At 31.1% G+C, this 21,976-nt stretch overlaps 4 protein-coding genes across 11 annotated transcripts in view; 1 reads left to right on the forward strand and 3 right to left on the reverse strand.

The window, feature by feature from the left end:
• Nucleotides 1-403: 403 nt before the first annotated feature.
• On the reverse strand, nt 404-6,403 carry LOC106658657 (cell cycle control protein 50A). Of its 2 annotated transcripts, XM_014380707.2 has the most exons (5): nt 5,838-6,403; nt 4,955-5,773; nt 4,713-4,878; nt 3,540-3,583; nt 404-1,150 (listed from the first exon to the last, which is right to left on the reverse strand). In XM_014380707.2, the coding sequence occupies exons 1-4, from the start codon at nt 5,890-5,892 to the stop codon at nt 3,571-3,573; spliced, it is 1,053 nt and encodes a 350-aa protein (XP_014236193.1). In that variant the 5' UTR covers nt 5,893-6,403; the 3' UTR covers nt 404-1,150; nt 3,540-3,570. The 2 variants fall into 2 exon arrangements, with proteins under 2 accessions (XP_014236193.1, XP_014236192.1); XM_014380706.2 differs by lacking the exon at nt 3,540-3,583 and having other exon boundaries at nt 5,838-6,401.
• Nucleotides 6,404-6,762: 359 nt separating this feature from the next.
• Nucleotides 6,763-9,750, reverse strand: LOC106658747 (phosphoglucomutase). Its single transcript, XM_014380847.2, has 7 exons — nt 9,095-9,750; nt 8,316-8,754; nt 8,036-8,238; nt 7,769-7,970; nt 7,502-7,694; nt 7,228-7,411; nt 6,763-7,158 (listed from the first exon to the last, which is right to left on the reverse strand). The coding sequence occupies exons 1-7, from the start codon at nt 9,338-9,340 to the stop codon at nt 6,934-6,936; spliced, it is 1,692 nt and encodes a 563-aa protein (XP_014236333.1). The 5' UTR covers nt 9,341-9,750; the 3' UTR covers nt 6,763-6,933.
• Nucleotides 9,751-9,821: 71 nt separating this feature from the next.
• LOC106658745 (phenylalanine--tRNA ligase alpha subunit) lies at nt 9,822-13,158 on the forward strand. 5 transcript variants are annotated; one of them, XM_014380845.2, is made up of 8 exons: nt 9,822-9,873; nt 10,281-10,459; nt 10,608-10,954; nt 11,018-11,355; nt 11,433-11,617; nt 11,688-12,049; nt 12,117-12,218; nt 12,436-13,158. In XM_014380845.2, the coding sequence occupies exons 2-8, from the start codon at nt 10,319-10,321 to the stop codon at nt 13,028-13,030; spliced, it is 2,070 nt and encodes a 689-aa protein (XP_014236331.1). In that variant the 5' UTR covers nt 9,822-9,873; nt 10,281-10,318; the 3' UTR covers nt 13,031-13,158. The 5 variants fall into 5 exon arrangements, with proteins under 5 accessions (XP_014236331.1, XP_014236330.1, XP_023316242.1 ...); XM_014380844.2 differs by having other exon boundaries at nt 9,834-9,916; nt 12,436-13,157; XM_023460474.1 differs by lacking the exon at nt 9,822-9,873 and adding an exon at nt 10,038-10,057.
• Nucleotides 13,159-19,290: 6,132 nt separating this feature from the next.
• Nucleotides 19,291-21,976, reverse strand: part of LOC106658739 (tachykinin-like peptides receptor 99D) — a 31,669-nt gene continuing 28,983 nt past the window's right edge. For 2 of the 3 annotated variants that reach the window (XM_014380830.2, XM_023460495.1), the window contains 2 exons: nt 20,038-20,380; nt 19,291-19,949 (listed from right to left, as the gene is read on the reverse strand). In XM_014380830.2, the coding sequence (XP_014236316.1) occupies nt 19,750-19,949; nt 20,038-20,380 (543 nt within the window). In that variant the 3' untranslated portion in view covers nt 19,291-19,749. Of the gene's footprint in view, nt 19,967-20,037; nt 20,381-21,976 lie in introns of all 3 variants that reach the window. The other variant, XM_014380832.2, reaches the window with a different exon arrangement.

Genomic DNA, 21,976 nt, shown 5'->3' on the forward strand with positions numbered 1-21,976 from the left:
GCCCCGCCGCCAATGCCAGTGCCGCCGGCCCGAGCCAATGCACGTATTACGTGCACTCGCGCATACATGCCTGTTGCCCACACAGCCCTTTTAGATTTTATACTTGCCTGCGCCTGGTCGGTCGCGGCCTGCGACCCCTCCTCCACCCCCCNCCCCCCCCCCCTCCATCCCCCTTTATCATTCTCTTTTTCTGTTACTTACTCGTGCTCCGAGCCATGCATGTCCGCATGTTAGCGTATTTTGTACAAATCATTGAACTTTCACTCGCACACAGGTATTCCACGTCGGGGTCTCAGGGTGCTACATTTTTGGATGGTCTGTAGTGGTATCAATGATATCAATTTGAGAGCGCGCGCTCATTTAATCGATGAATCAGGGAATTCTAAATTAATTCAACACGTGCTATAAATAGTGCATTTTATTTTTATTAAATCAAATCTTTTTCAGACTCGAAAAACGAAAGAGATCATACAATACTATGATTTAGTAAGTCAACTTTGTTTTATTTCGTTGATGAAAAAAACGTAGGTACGTAGAAAGTATGTGTGATTTTATGCGTCGTTTATCGGTTTCTTTGCAGATTATTGTGTACTTGAAAACCATGAAAAACTTTTTACTATAAATAGTATACAATTCGATTTAAAGAAAAATTAATGTAAATGTCTTGCACAGAAAGTTGTTCGAAAATTGGAGATTAAAATACATTATCTTCAAGCTCTTAAGCTTCATAAGACTAGAAGTTATTCTTTTTGAAACAAATATGTTTTCGTTAATAATATTGTGTATACAGAAACTTTTCTGTCTTATTCTAATATTTGTACACATAGATATTGAAACACTTAAAATTGTTGATTATTTAACATATTATTAATCTACTATTATTTATAAAAATAATCATTATATGTAACATAAATAATTGTTTGACCAGTTGAATAAGTTAACGAAGATCGTCAACGTTTTCTAAAAGAAAACCAAAAATGTGATAAATCATCTATCATGCAAATAAAATTTTTCTAGACTTGTTCAACATCGGTGCATCACAGTGAAGATCCGTTCGAGATAAAATTTGACATCAATCGTAAATATGCTTGCTCTCTTGAGTACTCATTGATACGGTGTGTTTTGGTTGACATTGATCATATCATTTGTGCTGCGGAAAAGAAAAAAAAATCATTTTAATTAATATTGATTTGAAAAAAATTTTAAATCATTGAAACAGTATCGGCCATGCGCTAATTAATGCGTAATTTATTCTTGAAGGAATTGTAGCAAAAAAAATGAGCAAAATGTAAGTATATAAATTTACTATTAGTTAAGATTGGTCACATATTGCAAAATGATGTTTATGCAATAAAAAATTAAAAATAAAAATTTTAAATAAAGCTTTAGCACATTAATCTTTTTTCATTAACAATTAATTTAACTTAAATCCATCTACCTGCAGATATACAACTAGTACTCCTCATTAAAGAAAGGAAGGAAATTTATATAAGTTATCAGTAACATTCAAACAATGTATTTTTAACTGGACCAAGAATATTAACTTTTTAGAAATATTTCAGAGGTAGTCATTACTGTTTAATTTAAGTATCAGTTACAGTTCAAGAGATGTAAACTTCTTTCATGATTTAACTTAATTTGGGTAATTAATTTAACAATTTAAGTAATTTCTTAAAGCAAAACAAGTAAGCCAACTTTTCTGTATTTCCTACATTTAAATCTTAAGCATACTTTAACTTGTTAATTCGTTGCATGAATTGGAAATGCATTTCTGCATTAACTTTTTTTAGATAATAAAATAAACTTTTCTAAATTATTCACATTCATATGACATCTAATAAAATTATCTTGTCTTATTTGCATCTTAATAGAAAATGAACGGTTTCAAGATATCAACCCGTATTTCTGAATACACTCATTTGTTTTATTTTTTCTAACAAACAGTTAATATTTTAAATGATTTTGTTTAAACATCATTAAGAAGACATTTTTTTTAAATTCTGAATATCTCTATGCATTGTAATGCTATACTATTTTTAATCAGGTAGTTTTTTCAGTTTGGTCTCAAAAACGTGGAATATTTGAAAATAACCATGCAACGAGTGCTAGAAAATTTAAATTTTAGAAAAAATAACATTCTAAGGGGAGAGCAAATTCTTTGAATAAATGAAAATGTTCCAACACGCCCTTTGACTCATACCTTTATCTTATGTTCTTTACACCCACCTTCTTTTCAAAAGAATATAAGGTATGAAACTTACTAAAAAAATTCCATTTACGCTTTCTTTGTCAATTAAGAATGGAAATAGTTATTTATGCAACAAGTGCGAAAAATGCGTTTTTGGGCACGAATGGGGTCTGTGCGCAAAAAGCTAGGCACGTGTTGCATACAACATTTTATGCAATAGAATGCGAAAAGTGAATAAATAACAAGCATGATATTTGACAAAATACCAAAAATTTTACCGCACACGAGTGTCCAAAAACGTTTCTTTAACACTGCGTGCGCGAAACACGGGTTTTCTAACCTTAAAGCGTCAGAAAACCCTAGTTTCTCGCAAGCAGAGTTAAAAAATATCGTTTGCAACTAGTCCGCGAAGAAGTTGACTCACCCAGGAGTCTTTGCACCCTCGCTACGCTCGGTTGAAAACAACTCCTGGATGAGTCAACTGCTTCGCGCACTTGTTACAAAATATACTATTTGCCCACTAAAAAGTGTGCGCAAAAACGCATTTTTCGCACATTTTTTAGTGTGCAAAAAGCGTTTTTGGACACTCGTGTGCGGTAAAATACCTCATTTCGACACTGGTGTACGGTAAAATGTCTCGTTTAAAATGAAAGTATTTTTCGCTTACTATTGCATAAAATTTTGTATGCAACACGTGCCCAGCTTTTTGCGCACGGTGTGCGGAAAAAGACACGAGTGTCGGCCATGCCGGCATGAAACCAAAAACGCCTTTTGGGCACTTGTTGCATAATAGAATATTATGCTAACAAACCAACAAACTAAAAGTAAATATATTAAAAAAGGCTTATGTAAACAACTAAATTTCAGTAATAAGACAATGTTTTTGAATTTCAATAATAGCAATTGAAAGAAAGAGAATAATTCTTTCCAAAATTAAATGATATTTTTCCAAAAGTATCTCCTTACACTTACTAGATGCAATTTTTAAATATAGAATCAAAGGGATGCAATAACTTTTTTGAAAAGTATGAAATAATAAAAAATAAATAAATCAAAAAACAACAATTTTTCCAGGTATTTAAAACATACATGCTTTTACATGCAAAAATGAATCTTTAAAATTCTTTGATTTTATTTTCATGTTTATTGTATGAAAATTATCAATGATTAATACTTTATTTCTTATAAATCTTCCTAAACATCTACATGTTGATGAAAAAAAAACTTATAATTTAATATTAGTAAACATCAGTAACTAAATCTACATATTAAAGAACGGAAATTAAAATAATAATTATACTAAATGATATAGCAGGTTAAGCAGGAACTTATTTTTGTCAAAAAAACTTACAAGGACATTTCATAGTCCTCTTTGGTCCATTTTAGATAAGTTTGCTGTGAGAAATATACATTTTTTATAAAGTTTGATAAATTATAATCAAAATGTAGAATTAAAATTTTTTTCAAATTCATTTGGTTTCAAACGAAAATAATTTTGCTGTTCCATTTTTGTCATAACATCATCAGCATATTATTGATATTAGCTCTTTACCTCGCTCCCTAAAGCTCGCTTGTTTTTTAAGAATTTTGTTGGAATTTTCTGCTTTTTATTTCTCTTTCAGTTAGACAAAAACCGCGTTTTACGCACAAAATGTTAAAAAAAATATGGCATGCAACTAGTGCGCGAAAAGGATGAGTCATCTTCTTCGCGTACTTGTTACATAATATACTATTATAAATCTGTAAATATACTATATAGATTATATTTTACAGATTATAGTAAGTATACTTCACTGTATAATTAATAGTATAACAAGTTAGTTTGGAGCGTAATTCATTTTTTTTTTCATCTTATATGTCGCATATATACGATGAAATGATGAAAAACAAATGATTAAGCTTTAACTATCTCAAGTCACACTATAAATTATATATATATATAATATATATAGATCTATGTGATTAATCCCTTTAACATTAACACTACAATATTTGTGTAAAAACTTCAAAATTGTGATTCCTTGTGATGTTTATGTTCAATTTTTAATTTTTTTTTGTCTTGAATAAATTGGTGATCCTCAAAAACTGTACTTTGGAAAAAAAATGCTACTGAGTAGTGTACTCTGTAACAAAAGCCTTCTACACGGAAAAATTAAACTCAATATAAAATATTAAAAACTAATTTGTCCATTACAGTTTTTGACATTTCAGAAAAGATAACGCTGAGTGCTTTTTTAAATAAAGAAAAATTAAAATTTCACGAGATTTACACATACACAGATCTTTTTTTTTTTTAATAATCGGAATCAGAAATTTTCGAGGTTCCAAGAATTTTTTTGAGCTTCAACATTTAATGTATAAGATTTTTGCATTATACATATCTTGAAGCTATCAATATTAACCAGTATCAAATCAATTAAATTGAATACAATCAATTAAATTGTACTTAGATTAAGATATATAAACTATAATTATGTAATTAGATGGTTAAAAACACTGCTTGAAACATTTTTTAGATACATACCTTTTAGAACATTTGATATGAATTATCAAAAGAGCTATTCCCAATAATAAACAAACACATCCAACTACTATGTAAGCATAACCTAAGAAAGGATTTTTTCCTCCAAGGAGAGATGTTGTGCTCAAAATCATTCTTTTTGTTCCTTCAAAAGCAGAAACTTGATAGGCTAAAAAAGTTTAAATGGATCGTATTTAGGTTTTTAATTAAAAAATTTGATTAAAATCGAATTTTCTTTTACTTACAATATTTAATGTTCAATGTATATAATCCTGCAAGTAAACCATTAATAAACATTGGTTGTTCATGATCCACTCGTCTATATAATTTTCTAAAAGTAGGTAAAGCTGCAGTTCTCATCCAAACAATAAGATCTTCATTTTTGAATCCATTGTTATCAGGATCATCAGTATCTAGTTCCCAAACATGCTTTTTCCAATTCTTAGGCTTTTCATAATCTTTAAATGCTTCTTTTAAATTGCTGCCTTCTGGATTTTTAAACTTTATTTCTTTATCAGTTGGCCAAGCAATTCCAGTTTTTTTTAGAGGAACTTCTTTATTATGTTTATGTGAAAATATTGTTAATTCATCATTGAACAAAGAGTTAGCTATTGCTCCACAAGGTGCTATTGGTACTAATGTACCATTCTTATCGATGCTAGCAAAAGGTTCACAATCACTTGATACCAATGGACTCAGTTGACCAAGGAGTTGATTGTCATCCCGCGATTTGACATAACGACGATGATTTTGATAAAAATTGGTTAAACCATAATACATGTAAACTTTTCCATTGTAGTCTGTAGGTAATGTAAAATTGATACTACAATGACATTCTGACCCTGGATTTTCGCTAATATAGTCTGTGCATCTTTTCAATGGATCATGTGTAGAGGTGCAGAAAGTGTAGTCAATTATTTTTTCTTGCACCTCATCGGAAAAGTATAATAACCCAACACCAACAGGGATAAAAGCAATACCTATTACAAAAAATGTAGGTAACACAGTTCCAGCAGTTAATATTGGCTGCCAAGCAGGTAAACGTTGCTGTTTAAAGGCACTGTCTGCAATTGCAATAAAAACCAAAGTAAAAATAGTTCAACATGATTTGATAGTCTTATAACTTACCAGATGGTTTTTTAGATTTAGGAAGTGAATCGACATCTCCAGTATTCACAGCCATCTTATTAAAAACTCACGAACAAAGTTGTTGTGTTTTTACGGATATTTGCCACAGTAATATCGTTGATTTACACTTTTCAAATCAATGACGCAAAATACCTAAATTGTTCATCCAGAAGCTAATTTTATTAAACATTTACTGTTGAGACTAAAATCAATAAATCTCGAAGTTGTAAAATCGAGATTGGCCGTTGAAACATACTAGAGTAGCGAAATATGACTATGTGACTATAGTTACACACCTTTATAGAAACTTACAGCTTGTACAATAACTTGAATCACACTAAGATTAAACCTTTCACGGATAAGTCATAGTATATAACTGCAAAAGTGTTTACAGAAGGTGCCAGTGAATATCCAATAACCCTTTTCTATATCTATTGACAGCTAATCATGGAGATACACGCATACTAACAGAGGAACACTGCAGAATGTGCGAACTCAGCCTTATATATGCATGACTGAATGCGAGCAAAAATTGAAGTGTGGATTGAGGAAGGCAGAAAATTATATTACGCATATATCTTATCAATCTGATAGAATGTTGTTGAGCTGCCGTCACATGACCTGTTCTAAGTTTTATGACGCGACAATTTTTAATTTACCAACAATGCCAACTCAGAAATCGCGAATGTTTTGTAACTTCTTATTACTTATATTAGTTTCTTACCAAGTTCTTACTTCATGAATCATGATTAGCATTAAATTTTATAGCCCGCCTTTAATTAGAAAATTCTCAGTTGGCAACAGTGTTCAAGCGCTATTTTTCGGTTGTGTATAAATTTTATAAAAATTTGACCTAATGAAATCAATGGAATGAAATTGTTAATATTGCTTTGTAAAGGAGCTGATATTAAAATAACTACGGTTATATTTTTAAAGTTTTTTACTCAACTAATAAAATATTTTACATAAAACTCAAAAACATAATATGATTATGCAGCTTTTTACATTAACTACATAAAATACATAGTATAATTGATTACATAGAAAACAAAATATTCATTTAAAAACAGTTTTCATTTGTTGCCGGTATAGCATTTTATGTGATTACAGTTGGTTTATCACGACCTGTATATTCACCTAATTTGCTCAAATTGAGAGAGATATCAACCAGTGGTTTTAATATCACTTGTGGGTCCTGTACAAACGTAGATGGATCTGATTCATAACTTTCAATATATAATCTTATAGTTGCGCCTGAACTTCCAGTACCAGATAGACGGAATATTATTCTAGATCCATCTTCGAATAATATTCTTAAACCCTATAAATAATAATATCAATAAAATAGTTGAATTATAATTCAAATATAGTTTGAAATTATTTAACATACTTGTTTCGAAGCCACACTTCCATCTATAGGATCTTTGTATGAGTAGTTGTCTGCTTCTTTGACAATGTAAGTCTTATTTCCAGACTTCAACTTGGTGCCAACGAAATCGTTTTTATTAATCAAATTTTCTACATAATCCATCATTTTATTTGATTTATCAGAATCACAGTTCTCATAATCGTATCTAAATATTTAAAGTTGAATTAAAAAATAATTAATATTACAAACGATGATAAAATTAATAGTCTTATTATTAGCAGAAATTTTTAAGAACCTTGTAAAAAAGTTTCTGCCATAAATACCCCAATGATCAAGTAAAATCTGTTCAACAGGTTTTTTAACACTAGCAATAACATTTAACCAAGCTAGTGCAGCCCAAATTCCATCTTTTTCTCTGATATGATCAGAACCAGTACCAAAACTTTCTTCACCACAAAGTGATAATTTACCAGCATCCATTAAATTACCTGAAAAATTAAAATGAATCAATAAAATTAATGAACAAACAAAGAAAATAAACAAGAAATTCAAATCGTTATACCAAAATATTTCCAGCCAGTAGGTACTTCATAACATTGAATATTTGTTTTTGTAGCTACTCTATCAACTGCTGCTCCTGTAGGCATAGATCTTGCATAGCCCTTGATTCCAGTTTTTCTAAAGTATGGAATCACATTCAAATTATTAGCCAAAATAGCTAGAGAGTCTGATGGATTAACAAAAAATGCTTTTTTCCCTATAATCTAATTTCATAATATAAGAATGCATGTAGTGTAAATCATAATTTAATTCATTATTTTTACAGTACCATGTTACGATCCCCATCTCCATCAAAAGCAGCACCAAAATCGTATGGACCACTTTTAACAGCATTAACTAGATTTGCAGCATACGTTAGATTTGGATCAGGATGTAAGCCACCAAAATCTTCTTTTGGTACGCAATTCACCATGTTAGATTCACTGACTCCTAATTCTTTGCCAAAGATTCGTTTTACATAGGGACCAGTGACTGTAGACAGTAAAATAATTATTTGAACTCTCTATTTCCAAATCTTAAGGATATTTTGAAATTGTTTACAAGCTTACCTCCATTCATAGCATCAATTAAAACATTAAATGAGGAATTCCCATCACTACCTTGGAGTAATTTTTTTATACTGTCAAAATCAAATATTTCTTTCATCAGTGCAGTATAGTCATTGACAGAATCTATTATATCTACAGTAAATGGTTTTCCATCAACTTGTACAGAAAAACTTTGAATTTTATCAATATCAACATGAAGATCATTCACGATTTTGTATTTTTTTATAGTTTTTGTTAGTTCATAAATTTTGTTAGTAACAGCATCTGGAGCTGGTCCTCCATTTTCACAATTGAACTTTATTCCAAAATCACCGTTTGGTCCACCTGGATTATGCGATGCAGTCAAAACAATACCTCCAAGTGTTTTATTTTTGCGGATTATAGTTGATACTGCAGGAGTAGAAAGTATTCCATTTTGGCCAACAAGCAATTTAGATACCTATAAAAGTAATATTTGAGTACAATCATTTACAAATTAGTTATCATCAGTTACTTCCTGCTTTAACAGATAATTTATAGATAAGCTTTTATCTCAAAATTTATAATTTTAGAAGTATTTTATATCATTCACTTTTCATAAAAGACTGGGATTTATCTCAATGTCTTTAAAATTTCGCAATGGATAATTTTAAGTTCATCTCAAAAATAGCCAAAATATCATTTACTGATTAAAAAAACTTATTGTTAAATTACGCGTATGTAAAAAACTATCAAAATTTCTATAAAAATTAAAAATATTATTTTGAAATTTATTTTGTATTAAAAACATGATCTCATACCCCATTTGCAGCAGCGATTTTAATGATTTTTTGTACAGCTTCTCTACCGTAATAACGACCATCGCCACCGATCACGAGGGTCGATCCCAGCAATTTTTCTCCTTGAGCATCGAGTATGGCTTGCACAAAATTTTCCGTATAGTGTTGTTGTTGGAATACTTTAACAGCTTTTCTTAAGCCTGACGTGCCGGGCTTTTGTCCATCAAAAATAACCGTATCAATGCTCGTGATTGACAGCGAAGTCATGATGTATTTTTTTGCAAAAAGTAATCTATAGATGACAATTTAAAAAAAGTTTACACAGCTAGTTTTCGCTATGCACTCAAATAATGAATATGCTTGCAAAGATCAAAGACACGCAAGGACAACTGACAAGAGTGCGTCTCTGCCAGATACGAACGACTATCAAGACTGAGTTAATTTTGAACTGGGCCTCGAACGTGACGCGAGCAGAGCGACACACGATATGTGATTTGTCGTGTATCGCTATCTTTCATGATTACTAATGCGCTGCGCTGTAAAATGATACATAAAGATCTTTATGTTCCTCGATAATCGTATCGCAAAGATTGATTTATTATGTAAGAACAGAGAGTAGCAGAAGAGCGAATATTGTCGCGTACAAAGTTTTAAGTTGTTTGAATGTTTCCTCCCTGACCTCCCTCGTCTCCCTCCACGAATCAAGAGAACGCGCAAGCGCTTTAGAGACTATTACTAGTATTACTACCGAGTGTTGAGTGTTGACTGTTGACTGTTTCTACTACTTATACTAGTCACAGGTCACTACTTACTACTCACAAACAAAGTTGTGTAAAAAGATAGGTAAAGATTTTAAGTGACTGTCACAGTATACCATTAACAATTTTTAAGCTGACTGTCTTAAATCCTGCGCAACCTACGTTTTTACACAGCTCTGCTTACAAAATAAAAAACAAAAATTGTTATTTTACAAATGTTATGATGGTTATTGACATGCTGCATTTATTGAAATTATTTTTATGATGACAAAATCCTTTTTTTTACGTTAAATTATCTAAAGATATCCGGCTCACGTCGGGTAATGCCTAATACAGTTTCACTAACCAATTATAATACCTAGTCACAGCGCCAATTAAAACACGTGGCTCTTTTTTGCGTGGCTATACTATACACGTCAAAATTTAGTCGTTCCGATTTATTTTTACAGAGTATTTAAGTGTATACAAATACGAAAATTGATTTAGGATGACAACAGAATTAATGGAAAATATTCTGGGCTATCTGTCCGAATATGGGGAGGCAGATTCTCTCGATCTCGCTCATCGTTTTGCAGTGGATCATCAAAAAATAGTTGGTGCTATCAAGAGTTTACAGGCTTTTGAAGACGTTAGTAATAAATTACATTTTATAACAACTATGATTAATATTTATTGTTTTTTTTTGTTTTTGGAGTTCATAATTGAAAATTTTTGACTGAATTTTTTTCTCTATAAAAAATTTAGATAAACCGATTGCTTTTGAATTTTTTTTACAGTTGTTAAAAGTTGAGAGCAAAAGTCGCAAAGAGTGGGTACTAACAGATGAAGGGCAACATGTATTGGAAAAAGGTAGTCATGAGGCTGCTGTTTATAATGCTCTACCGGCTGATTTCTCTGCTGTTAGTCAAGCTGACATATTATCAAAAGTACCCTTTGCTAAAGTTGGTCTTTCAAAAGCTCTTGCTGCTTCAATGGTAGAGTTAATAAAGACTGGAAAAGAGACTTTAATCAAGAGAAAAGCACCTTCGATTACTGATAATGTTCAAAAACATATGAAAGAACTTCAAATGTTGTCAGATGATTCTAAAAAAGAGTATAAAAAAAGGAAACTTATTAAGGAAAAGTAAGTTAATTATTCAAAATTTTTCAAAATACAGATATTCAACACTTGTATTAATAATTTTAGTATTATCAAAATTATGGTACTTCAAAAGGGTCCAAACTTTTCAACAAAAATAGAAAAACCAGAAGCTGATTTAACTGCTGATTTATTGATGAATGATGCATGGAAAACAAAAAAATTTAAACCTATCAACTTAAATGCTCTTGGAGCAGCTCTTGATGTTGGACATCTTCACCCATTACTTAAAGTTCGCACTGAGTTCAGAAAAATTTTTCTAGAAATGGGTTTTGAAGAAATGCCTACTAATAATTATGTAGAAAATTCATTCTGGAATTTTGATGCATTATTCCAGCCTCAACAACATCCAGCTAGAGATGCTCATGACACATTTTTTATTTCTGGTATGTAAATAATTCAAAAACGTGGTTACAGAGTCTTTGTATTCTAGTACTAATAATAAATTATTTCTGATGTGTAGAGCCAGCAATTAGCAGTAAATTTCCAGAAGATTATTTGAAGAGAGTAGAAACTGTACACAGTAAAGGAGGATATGGTTCTCAAGGTTACAAATATGATTGGAAAATAGAAGAGGCCCAAAAAAATTTGCTTAGGACACATACAACAGCCGTAAGTGCTCGAATGTTGTATCAACTTATGCAAAAGGTAAGATCAAGATTTTATGCTTATTAGTTTCTTAATCAGTATGCATATCATATAAGCAATCGATTTTCAGAGTGAATTCAAACCAGTGAGATATTTTAGTATTGACAGAGTATTCAGAAATGAAACATTAGATGCTACACATTTGGCTGAATTTCATCAAGTTGAAGGTGTTATAGCTGACTATGATCTGACACTAGGAGATTTAATTGGTGTTCTTTATGAGTTCTTCAAAAAACTTGGAATTGAAAAACTTGAATTCAAACCAGCTTACAACCCATACACAGAGCCTAGTATGGAAATATTTTGCTTCCATGAAGGCTTGAATAAATGGATAGAAATTGGTAATAGTGGCGTTTTCCGACCAGAAATGTTATTGCCAATGGGTTTGCCAGAAAATGTCAATGTTATTGCTTGGGGATTATCGCTTGAGAGGTAAAATGTTTTCATAATTTCAGTTGAAAATACCATATTTATTATTATAAAATATATTTTTCTACAGACCTACTATGATCAAATATGGTCTCAATAATATTCGTGATTTAGTTGGACCAAAGGTCGATCTACAAATGGTTCAAGAAAATCCTCTGTGTCGTCTTGATAAGTAACTAACACTTTATATTACATTTTCACAAGTATTTGTACAATAGATTATATCAATTGTTTTGAACACAATAAAGTTGACATTATTCTGTATAAATCTATGCATTTTTAGCACTTTTATAACTAGATTGCATGATTTTGTATATCAACCATGAAAACACTCATACCAAATAACGTACAGATCATCATCCTTAGTGTTTTTGTATTTATTTTAACAGATGCAGGACTGCGATAAAAGTGAATGAAAAAGTAATGATAAACAACAGCTGTTCACCCATCATTTTTTTGCGTGAAGTATTTGAAACGGAAGAAATGGCCCTTTTCTGCGATGCTGATCATCCACCCTGTTGTATCAAGCCTCTGTTGGTTCTATTAAATAAAGTTTATAATATTAGTGTTACTACTCATGAACATTCTTCTGTTGTGCAGTCTTGTCGTAAAGATATCAACAATATAAACCGATTTTTGTTAGATTTGACTTCAAATAATACACTGCCAAAAATGGTTATAACTTTAATTTGGCACAGAGGAGAAACGTGTCTTAAATTGTCAAATAAACGAGTTCTAGCTGGCCAAGTGAATGTCGCTCGATATTTTGGACGTTTAATAGAAAAAGCTAACTCAGAATTGTTAAAATATGAAAGTTTTGGCGCGACTTTTGCTGCCCAAATAGATATGGCTTTATCAAAAATAGAAGAAGCTGAGCCTTTGACGCAAAATTCATTGGCATTATTACACGAATTCCGGAAGATTGACAACTTGAATTATATTTGTGGAGATGAGATGAGTCTTCTGGATGTTTTTTTCATGTAGTAAAAGAGCATATGTAAAAAACTTAAAAATTATAGATTATAACAAACAAATTAAAGGATTATGATGATCTGTTAACTTACAGATATTAATTATTTTATTTAAATATACAGTAATCCTGTTGTTCGAAAATAAAAGTAAAGATTTTTCACGTTCCTTTTAAATATTACTGACAATTATTTCCCTGTTTCGATAATACATCAAAGAATTGATTAAATATTTTAAAAAACAAATTGTTCTGGATTAAACTATTTGTTACCACAATTTCACTTTTACTAAAAAGTTGTGCGGAAAAATTCTGCAGAAATTATCCAAAGAAAATCCTACAGAAAATCTTAGGGGTAATTCTGCGGGATTTTCTAGGGTCAATTCAGACCGCATGATTCTGAAGAATTTCTTGCGGAAATAATAATGATCGTTATGAATAGAGTTTTCTCCGAAGAAATTATGATGATTCCGGCCAGGCATAAATTCGTCTGAATACAGCTCCAACGGGATTCCTGTACAAAATCTATGAGAATATCGCTCTTATCCTACAGGAAATTTAATTTCTTTCTCAAGGATGCCTGCAGAAATCCATGTATTTCTGGAGGATTCCTACGAGAAATTTTTCGTTATTGAGAATGAAGCTCTTTGAGAAAAGCACGAAATTCCTACAGGGATCCTTGAGGTAAACGTGAAATTCTTATGGCTAAACTTTGAGAAAATCACAAAATTCCTACATGAATCCTGCTGAGACATACTGATAGGAATCCTTCAGTTAAGCGCTGAATTCATACGGGTAATCCTTCAGAAACTCGTGAATCTCCTGCGAAAGTCCTTCGAGTAAGCTTCACAGAAATACTTCAAAATATGTTTAAGATGACTTATAAGTTTCGATCATGTTGAATGACTGCTTCTACCTAAAAAAAAACCGCAAAAAACCCTTAATTTTGCCTGATAAACCTATCTCCCCCTTAATTTCGATCGGTGAACCTTGAGAAAAACACGAAAATTATTATGAGGATTCAGCAGAAACAATAGAAACTTCTTCTCAGAAATCCTGCAGAAATTCGTGGATTTCTTCGTAGATTTCTGAATTTTTCAAAAAGAAAGTAAATTTACCGTAAGAATTTCGGCAGATAAGAGCGATATTCTCGTAGATTTTCTGCGGGAATTCTCTTACAGCTGAATTCAGAAAAATTTATCTCTGTCCAGAATCATCATAATTTCTTCAGGAAAAACTCGATTCATAACTACGAGAAATCCTTCAAAATCATGCGGTCTGAGTTCACCCGTAGAAAATCATACCTTTTCTACAGGATTTTCTTTGGAAAATTTCTGCAGAACTTTCCCACAAAACTTTTTCGTAGGGGTAATGTAAAGGTAAGATCTAAAATAATGTCACGCAAATTTTGCAATAGTAACTATATTGTTTATATTTTGTACATTGCACACATACAACAATTAAAACCACTTCCTACTCAAGTTTACGTACCGCTTAATTTTTTAACATTATAGATCAATCATACTGATAATATATAAATAGAAAATGTATTGGTCCATTAATTAAATATCATGATTTTATTTTGTACAAACGCATTCATGATCCAATACATGTTTATCTTTCATCATTCTAAGAACAACGTGATATGATTAATGTCACGTGATGTACACCAGTACATTTTAACTTTTCATAATATATATATAATATATAACACGAAGAGCGGCACGGTACATTTCAATACATAATAGTTAATATTTTCATTAGGAATTGCAAAAGATCAATTATATAATATTTTTAAATCTTATTTATTCACATCATTCATTATAAATTTTTCTTTAAGGAACTATTACCGGTTAAAAGAAAAAGAAAAAAGCTATTTTACCTATTTTTTATTCTAAATATTTATATGCAATTTCTTACCCAATGTTAAGAGTAGAAATAAGTATTCAATAAATTTATTTTGTATTTTTTTTTTAGTCTTTTTTCTCGGAGTACACTGTCTTGGCAAAAAGTGATTTTTCAATGGCGGACGATCTTCGAATATACCCAATCGATCTTTACCAATCTGTGCACGCCTCTTTTTTAACATATGAGACATGGTATTCAGAAAAAAAATTTGATTAAGAAAACAAATTGCGGGAGTCTGACAGTTTTGTTTCAATATCAATTTTTTAGGGACTTTCGCATCACTTAATTCAATACAATTTTTTTGCAATACTATGGTATATTGCAAGTGATAAAATTTGGTAAAGATCAGCCGAGTAGATTAGGAGATAAACTGTCCACCATACAAAAACACATCATTCATTACCAGAAAGTATAAACATTTCGAAAACGTAATAAAAAGAATTATAGATTTTTTGAAAATTCAATCCGGTAATAGTCTCTTAATACGATTAATAGTCATCATTGATAGTCTATTTATCTATAAATTTTTTGATGCAATGACAACATAATTATGTAATGAGCTCAGTAAATTTGTACGCGCTACTTAAACATACAAAATTATTTTACTTATTATATCACTCAATAAAAAATTAAAATGCTATGTAAGAAAATTCAGCATCATGCCTTCAGTTTTTAAACCCATAAACGCGCAAAAGTGAAATTTGTGTGCAGGAATTTTTCATCGTACGAAAACCATAAAACTCGTATTTTTCTTTGAAAATTCTTACCAGGGAGTTTTTGAGGAGTGTTCTTTCCGTATCTGGTGTTGGTTTTGTGATAAATAAAGAAGATTATCACTGTATATTTAGCAATGAATACAAAAAAAGTGAAAATATGAATGATGAAAATTGTTTTCAAAGTCGATTTCTACCTTTTTCGTTCTTCGAAGGACCCAAATATTACCATAAATCGAGCACTTTCACTGTAAACCTCCAAGGAAACCGTCACAATTTGTATCTTACCACCAAGTTTCAAAATTTGTTGAACTTAGACTGGACTGTAAATTAATTAATTTTTTACTTCACAATCATCAACTTTACAAGAAAATGTTATAGAATGAAAATTGCATGAAATGCGTGAATTCTGGTATTATTTGGGCTTTCCGAAGGCCGAAAAAGCAGAGAATCAACCTTAAAAAAATTCAATTCGAAAAGCACGTTTTTTTTCTAATTACGAAATAAACGATGATGTTTATTAATCACAAAACTAACACCAAATTCTGAAAGAGGATACCCCAAAACCAATGGTTAACTTTTTAAGGAACAATGCTAGTTTTATAATATAGATTTTAACTATTCGAAATTTTGAGAACTAACAATGAGAAAAGCCAGCGAGTACATTAAATAGCAAAATTTTCCTATAAAAACCATACAAAATCACACATGGTTCGAAAATAGCATATTGAGATGTTTTCGACTCTGACATAAAATCAACGAGATTTCTTATTAAAAGAATCGGGTTATCCGTTCGATAATCTTGATAAGATACACAAGAAAAGAAATTTTCTCGCTGGAGACTCTCGAAATTCCGAATAAATAAAATCTATATTCTAATACTTGTGAGCAAATTGAACAATTTCAATTAGAATCCAAACGGTATCTATACTTTTGCTAATTCATGGATTACGGTTTGAGAGTTTGACATATATTTTATATCTAAAGTATCATGTTTTTAAGTAAGTAAGCAACAACTCACAAAAAGAATGTATCACCATAAAGAGTACAAATTCGAATGCTAACCTATTTTCATAACTAAGGATAAGAACTAGTTTTCGGGCACTTAAGAAAATTCATTACTTTATTGCATTTGTAAACCTTGCTTATCTACATTGTCTACATTAAAAATGTATTATTCAATAGAAAAAATGATCAACTTTCGATAAAAAAATCGAAAAATCTCGTTTTCAGACACTGCTTTGTACCGTAATTTATTTATGTGTTGATCTTGAATTCTGAATTAGGTACACTGAAAACCCAACAGTATAAAATTAGCTTTGAAATAGTAATACTTGCGCAGTTTACACTTTTCAAAAGTGTTTTAAGCGCAGATTACACTTTTTGTAAAGTCTTCACAGCCGAAAAAGTGTGAAGGGTGCAAATTACACTTTTTCGGCTGTAATGATTTTTCAAAAATAATATAATTTGCTCCTCTTTCACTTTTTCTGCTGTGATAATTTTCGAAAAAGTGTAGTCTGCGCTTAAAATTACACTCATTGAAATGTGTTGCACTAGAAAAAGTATACGGAGTACTTCTTTTCGAAGGGAATAATTTTTATTACAGTGTATTTTGTGCACATAGCAATTTTCAGAATGTAATTTGCATTCAAGTGTTTTCTATGCAATTACAAATCAAATTACCATTTTCAAACGTATAAAAAATTACACGTTTTTTTATACAAAATACCGTGACAAAATCCAAAAATGTAGTAAAAAAATGGAACATTTACCAAAAGATGAAGAAATGGTTTTTATAGCAGAACGATGGATTATAGCACAATTGGGAAAAAACATTAGGAATCACTCTCGTAAAAAGTATAAAATAATTCTTAGACCATTTTTTTGTTAATCCGCATTCATTCCATATTAATGAAATTAATAAGAAAACTCTAAAAAAATACATGCTTCAAAAATTGTAACCTGCTCTGAATACACTTTAGCGCAAATTTCACATTTTCAAAAAGTGTAATTTGCATCCTTTATACTTTTTCGGCTGTGACGACTTTACAAAAAGTGTCATCTGCGCTTAAAACACTTTTGAAAAATGTAAACTGCGCAAGTATTACTATTTCAAAGCAAATTTTATACTGTTAAGTTTTCATTGTACGATGAGCGAAACGAACACTGTCGGTACTCTGAAAAATTTTAATTGTTACGTTTCAATTAATACCAACGTTCGAAAATGAATTTTTATGATAACTTACAATGAATTCTTTTTTTGTGATTTTTGAAACAGATTGCCTAAAAACGTTTTATTTAATATTTACTTTTGGGCCGCTGGTATAAAATAATACATTACTGATCTAAGCCACGAAAAAGAGAAAAGTTCTCGACTTTGCCTCGGCCGCTAATTATAATGGAATTTTCTTTTTTTCGTGTCTTAGGCCTGTATATATACTACTCTTCATACGCATTGTCCCAAAAATAGATTTTGCCGCTTTGCACAATAAGAGGGAAAATTATTCTATAGCTCGTAGAGTCTGAAAATCAGTTGGTTACCGATTATTAATAGTTTTACCCTATTTTTCCAGCAAATAAATTTATAAAATCGCAAACATTCTTTATTTGATGAATCATGAAAATTACATTGTTTCCATTTTCAAACTAAGAATGGGATATTGAAGAAAAATTTAAAAACATTTCATATTATAAATACACCAAGTAATATAAAACTATCAAAATGATTTTAACACGTAAAATATGTATCGAAGTTCAATTGTACTTTGTTCATTGCCACTGAGGAATGCCGCAAATGGACGAAGACTTATTTTATTTTGCCGTTGGCTATCATCCAATACATTAATGATAATAACACTGATATGCTTTCATTCCATGTTCTAACAGAAAAATAAACAGACAAAATGTTAACCAAATGCGTATCATCTATTACTATGATTTTTTGCAAAATTATTTATTATTGTATTAGTATTTTTTTTGTCTGAATCATACAACAATAACTCTTAATTATTGAAAATTTAATAAAAACACGCTCACATTCATACTCATACCAATACATTGTAATTAATGCGATAAGCAAAAAAGGGGATAAAGGAAAAATGAGAACTTTGATAGCGTCAAGTTATGCAATTTATGACACACAATTATTTTCTGCAATCATGTCATATCAAGAAATATAAAATTACGTATTTTTGTTTTAAATTAAAATATTGTACATTTAATTAGTTTTTTTTATCTCCAATTTAATCATATACATTTATATGAATATAAATATTGAAGTGTCCCTTACTTCATTTTTATTAATATTTTTTCTCTCCTTCTTACCCAAATTGCTTTAATATATCATAAAATATCGTCGGATGATTATTAAATAATTCTTATTATTTCTTATTATTATTAAGTTTTTTGGAATCATTGACCCATTGATATTTTAAAAATTTTAAGAATGTTGCCAATTAAATTCTGACACAATTCAGGCGTTTTTTTCGTAAAGTACTTTATTTTCGAGTAAAAAAATAAAATGAAAAAATAAGTTGTATAAATGGCGAGTAAGACTCTGCACTTTTTTTAACTTAAAAAAAAGTAATGAAATGGTACTTTACGATACTAGTGGCATAAGTAACATTTTTCAGTCCGGCTATTAGGACCCTCGCTGCGCTCGGGCCCTAAACTACGCCGAACCATGGCACTTGTATCGTAAAGTACTATTATAGGATTGGTGAAAAAGCTATTGCAGTAATCTAGGGGGAAGTGGGATGTGGTGAGGTAGGGTAGAGGGATAAAAAAAAATTAAGCGACACTTTAGTGTAAATATACAATTCCTATTACTGTATGGGTACTCTATTCATTTACAGTTCAACAATAATGGATATATGGCTTTTGTGATGCTATATATACGTTTGAGAGCGCTGGGGTATTTTAGTATCTATTATCCTTCATGATTTATGATAACTTTGTGTAAAATTTATTATTGAGATAAATTGACTCATCTTCTTTCTCAATAGATACATGCACACATAGTACAGCTTTGTGAATGAATCGATGGAAACTAATCCGCCTTCGTGAGAGCTAGTTATGAAATTAAAAAACAGCACATTTCGGGTAGTTGTAGAGATTCAACACAAGCCATTTCTACCAAGTAGATTGTCGTTGAGTTTGGTTAATTCGATATCCAGCTGCTGTTGCGGTGCATCGATGTAGCTCTCGCGTCGTGATATTGCAGGCGCCAAGGTAGTCGTCGTCTCGATGACTGTCGGTTGCTGCTGCAGCAGCTGTCGTTGCTGACGATGATGTAGCGCGAAGCGCGTCGTTGTACCTGTTTTCGCGATAAATCTACGCGTTAATAACAAGTAGCAATACAGGCCTTAATGGTGAGACTATTTTGCTGCTCATGTCGTACATACCGTTGCGTGAAAACCTCGAACGGCTGTCGGGACTGCCGACGCAGCTGTAGCGAGACGTCAGAGCTTCGGAGCGAGCCAAGGCCGGTTCTTGCGTTATCTTGACGCCGGGACACCAGGAGAAAAATTGCAAAAAACCACGACGAAATTTGGAATTCATCCAGCAGTAGATCATCGGATTGTACATGGAATTGGACATTGCGAGCCAATAGATTGCCAAATAGACTTCTTGCGCGTAGGAATTAGTCGTCACGTGTGGCATCAGCGATATGACGATGAACCAGATGTGATAAGGTAACCAGCAAACGGCGAATATCACCACGACGATCATCATCATTTTCACTACCTATCAGCAACAGAAATTCGCGAGGGCTTAGTATTTACGAGTAACAGTTTTTCCTTCAAAATTTTTCATTCAAGGATTCAAGATATAATCCTCTTTCATTGTAAGTAGAGAGTTCATCTTTCAAACTTTACAGATCATTAAGTCCGTTCGACTAATGGCTTCCCTATAGACAGAGGTTGTTAAACGTTGAGTTGTTGCAGTTTGTTCTCGTGCATAATTGATTTGCACGCAGAAAAAATGTAATCATTCTTAAAATAAAAGTCTTTATTTTTAATTACACACTCGATACTTCTGTACCATACCACTTTATTTGGATACAGTTGCAATAATTATAAGTTGTTTAATGCAACTATTAGAATTTAGCATCAGTTCAGAAGAATCAAGTTTTGATATGTATAAGAGAAAATTATTACATCGTGGATACTCATGGAACCAAAAGTGCATTCAAAGAAAAAATCAGTAGTATAGCTGCGCAATTAGTCAGGCATCGAGAATGCAACAATTTTCATTGTTTCATTCTTTTATGTGGCTTATTTTTTTTCAACTATTTTATGATTTTTGTAAGTAAAACGATCGTATCCATTAGTAAACAAACTATTGAGATTTATATCGAATCGAGCCCTCTAAAAACCAACTTCATGTAAAAGTATTACATTTTTTGAGCCACATAATATTAATTTTCATAATAATAGCTCCCGCGTACCAACAGTTTATTAGTCTTTGTAATCAAAACCTTTAGGACAGTTAATGGGACAGAAAAAATGACCATATGAATGGAAATAATTTAAAAAAAATTGTTTCTCAATGGTAAAATATATTGATACTACACTTGATTGACCAAAAAATCCCCTACCCAAACCTTTTTTAGATTACTAAATATTGCGATAGGTTTCACTGGTCACGCGATTCTGAAGTCATCAATATTAATCTGATTGGTCACTAAATTTTTAGAAAAGTACCCTCTTCTACTTGAGTGCAGCAGAATTTTGAAAAAAAGTTTGCTTCTCCTCTAAGATCTTAAATATAGCGTTTAATGTTGATAAAATATTGATTTTCTTAATATTTGTCGCATTCCATTAAGCTGTACATTATTTTTCTAAATTTCGCTCCGCTTAAGTGGAAAAAGGTACTTTTTTGAAGATTTTGATATTCCATAGAATAAAATTGATAGAGTATCATTTTATTTTATCATCAAAAAAAATAATTTAACTATTTCGGATTATATGGTTTTTTTTAAATATCAGCTCGAAACACCAATATATCACCTTTAAAAAAGTCTTGAAGGCTTGGGAATAACAGAAATGTGCGGATTCGGAATGTTTTAAAATAGCAAAAGAAATAGCAAAAACGAGATGGCTTTTTTTTTAAATTTTTACATTTTTAATTATGATAAGCAAGTAAATAAAGAAACCGTGCACATTTACATACATTGGCGTTTAATCAGTTTTGTCATAACTGAGCAAAAAATGAGTAAACTTCAATGTGTCATAGCTCAGTCAAAAAAGTCAAATGGAGGGATGAAGCGCATTGTGACCAACGGGGAATTCACAAATTTTCACGTCCCCTAATTCCTTACACGACCCGGCTACGTGAGAT

Source organism: Trichogramma pretiosum, unplaced genomic scaffold, assembly GCF_000599845.2.
Source record: "Trichogramma pretiosum strain Unisexual culture from Peru unplaced genomic scaffold, Tpre_2.0 scaffold5, whole genome shotgun sequence".
Classification (NCBI taxonomy): Eukaryota; Metazoa; Arthropoda; class Insecta; order Hymenoptera; family Trichogrammatidae; genus Trichogramma; species Trichogramma pretiosum.

Excerpts from the sequence above, each read along its gene's own strand:
- LOC106658747 (XM_014380847.2), bottom strand. The coding sequence starts at position 9,340 with ATGACTTCGCTGTCAATCACGAGCATTGATACGGTTATTTTTGATGGA. Across the intron at positions 8,755-9,094 it reads AAATCGCTGCTGCAAATGGG|GTATCTAAATTGCTTGTTGG; the intron begins GTATGAGATCAT and ends TTACTTTTATAG. Across the intron at positions 7,695-7,768 it reads TACTGGCTGGAAATATTTTG|GTAATTTAATGGATGCTGGT; the intron begins GTATAACGATTT and ends TTAATTTTTCAG.
- LOC106658657 (XM_014380706.2), bottom strand. The coding sequence starts at position 5,892 with ATGGCTGTGAATACTGGAGATGTCGATTCACTTCCTAAATCTAAAAAA. Across the intron at positions 4,879-4,954 it reads TACATTGAACATTAAATATT|CCTATCAAGTTTCTGCTTTT; the intron begins GTAAGTAAAAGA and ends AAACTTTTTTAG. Across the intron at positions 1,151-4,712 it reads CATATCAAATGTTCTAAAAG|CACAAATGATATGATCAATG; the intron begins GTATGTATCTAA and ends TCTTTTCCGCAG.
- LOC106658745 (XM_014380845.2), top strand. The coding sequence starts at position 10,319 with ATGACAACAGAATTAATGGAAAATATTCTGGGCTATCTGTCCGAATAT. Across the intron at positions 10,955-11,017 it reads AGGAAACTTATTAAGGAAAA|TATTATCAAAATTATGGTAC; the intron begins GTAAGTTAATTA and ends TAATAATTTTAG. Across the intron at positions 11,356-11,432 it reads TGACACATTTTTTATTTCTG|AGCCAGCAATTAGCAGTAAA; the intron begins GTATGTAAATAA and ends TCTGATGTGTAG.